The sequence below is a fragment of the Hipposideros armiger genome, unplaced genomic scaffold, assembly GCF_001890085.2.
Source record: "Hipposideros armiger isolate ML-2016 unplaced genomic scaffold, ASM189008v1 scaffold_909, whole genome shotgun sequence".
Classification (NCBI taxonomy): Eukaryota; Metazoa; Chordata; class Mammalia; order Chiroptera; family Hipposideridae; genus Hipposideros; species Hipposideros armiger.
The window spans coordinates 200330-201943 of record NW_017732259.1 but is presented as its reverse complement, the minus strand read 5'-3'; the positions used below and the strand labels follow the sequence as shown (position 1 = coordinate 201943).

General features: G+C 34.7%; 1 protein-coding gene across 1 annotated transcript in view; it reads left to right on the top strand.

The window, feature by feature from the left end:
* LOC109375177 (catenin alpha-2-like) overlaps positions 1–1614 on the top strand; it is a 264518-nt gene that overhangs the window by 83129 nt on the left and 179775 nt on the right. Inside the window, exon 2 of the mRNA XM_019630408.1 lies at positions 1074–1154. Coding sequence (XP_019485953.1) covers positions 1074–1154 — 81 coding nt within the window. The remainder of the gene's footprint in view (positions 1–1073; positions 1155–1614) is intronic.

Here is a 1614-nt window from a genome sequence, read left to right as displayed (position 1 = left end):
AATTTATGACTGGGGGTCTCATTTCATCATATATGCAAATTATTCCAGCGACGTACATGATTTTACAGAGACTGAGTATGGCACAAAAATGAGAGAAACTGCCATGAGGACCATAAATAAATACATCTGTGGGGTGTTTGACTGAAGTTTAGATAATTTAATAGATGAGACAAAGCTCTTGAGAACAATTTTCTGTTAAAGGGAATATAATGCCATTCATACAGTTCCCTGGGACTTTTTATCCACAGGGATTTGTTGTTTGCTGTTATGGTTTTTAAAAGAAAATAGACATTCTGTTTTGTGCAGTTTTAATTGCTTTAGTTTTACATGTGTCCATATAGCCATCAAAAAATAGAAAAAAGAAAAGAAACTAGTGAAACTTCAGAACTTCCAAGTAAATAATTTACTAAAGGTTTTTGTTTGTTTGTTTGTTTTTTATTTGTTTGCCTTTATCTCTGCCTGTTAAAATCATACAGAAAATTTCCTCATGACCTCAAACTGTGGGTTCCTTATTATCATGTTTAGCATGTGGCTGCCTGACAGAAGAGATTAGAAACACTGTATCTTCTAGTAAAGCATCTCTTTTGATTTGGATACAGAACTTACAATATGGCCTATGATATATTGGGGTGAAATTCTGAATTCTGGTCATTTACCTGAAATTTTTTTTTCTAATTTAGTTTTTACCATCTCAGTCATCTTCTATTCAGAAGAAGCGTGCTTACATAATAGAGAAGAACAAACCATTTGTATTTTAAGACAAAAACAAAACATCCTTGTGTTTGCTTAATCGCTAAATGTCTGGTGAAGGAAAGGAAACGGATTTGCGTGGAGTTGAATGTGGATGTATGTGTAACCATCCTGGGAATGTGTTAGTTTTCATCAATTGTTATTTCAGAGAAAATCAAATTTAGAGGCCAAATCATACTAGCTTTGTATTTGTATATTAAAAATATATTTTTTTAAAGTTACTTGGACTCTACAAGTCAAATGTGTATCTGATTTTTTTCTTAACTTTACTGTCACTCACATTGAATTTTCTAAATCAGAAATTATTTCTTTTTTCTTAATAGACTGGAAGGAAAGAAAAAGGAGATCCACTAAACATTGCAATCGATAAGATGACCAAGAAAACGAGAGATCTAAGGAGACAGGTACTATTTTCTTGTTTTTGTTTGAAGTGCATGGTCCTTAGAGGTGGTTTCCAAGGATGTCCTTTTCCAGGCTACCTTCCTAGAGTGACGTCCAGGCTGCTATTCTATATGACATGTAAGTATACACAGGAACATTTCATCAGCAAGGCAGAGTCTGCTCAGCAGACAGATGTGACAGCTGCAAGGGACGTGCTGATAAAAACCGCCTCTGAGGGGAAAGCTTGTTCACTGCCCAGACCCAATGATAAATTTACTACCTTCTACATCTGGTTTTCACTTTTTCAGATCCAGATGTGCAAAGAACTGGTCTGATTTCTGCTGCTTCTCACTTAAACTCGGAAACAGTCAATGAATAAACAAGAATGCTAATGATTAATGAGAAATAAAACTCTTAATCTGATGGACTAATTAAGGTCTCTGACCCAGTGTATTCATTTGGGGACATAAATCTAAGGGAAAG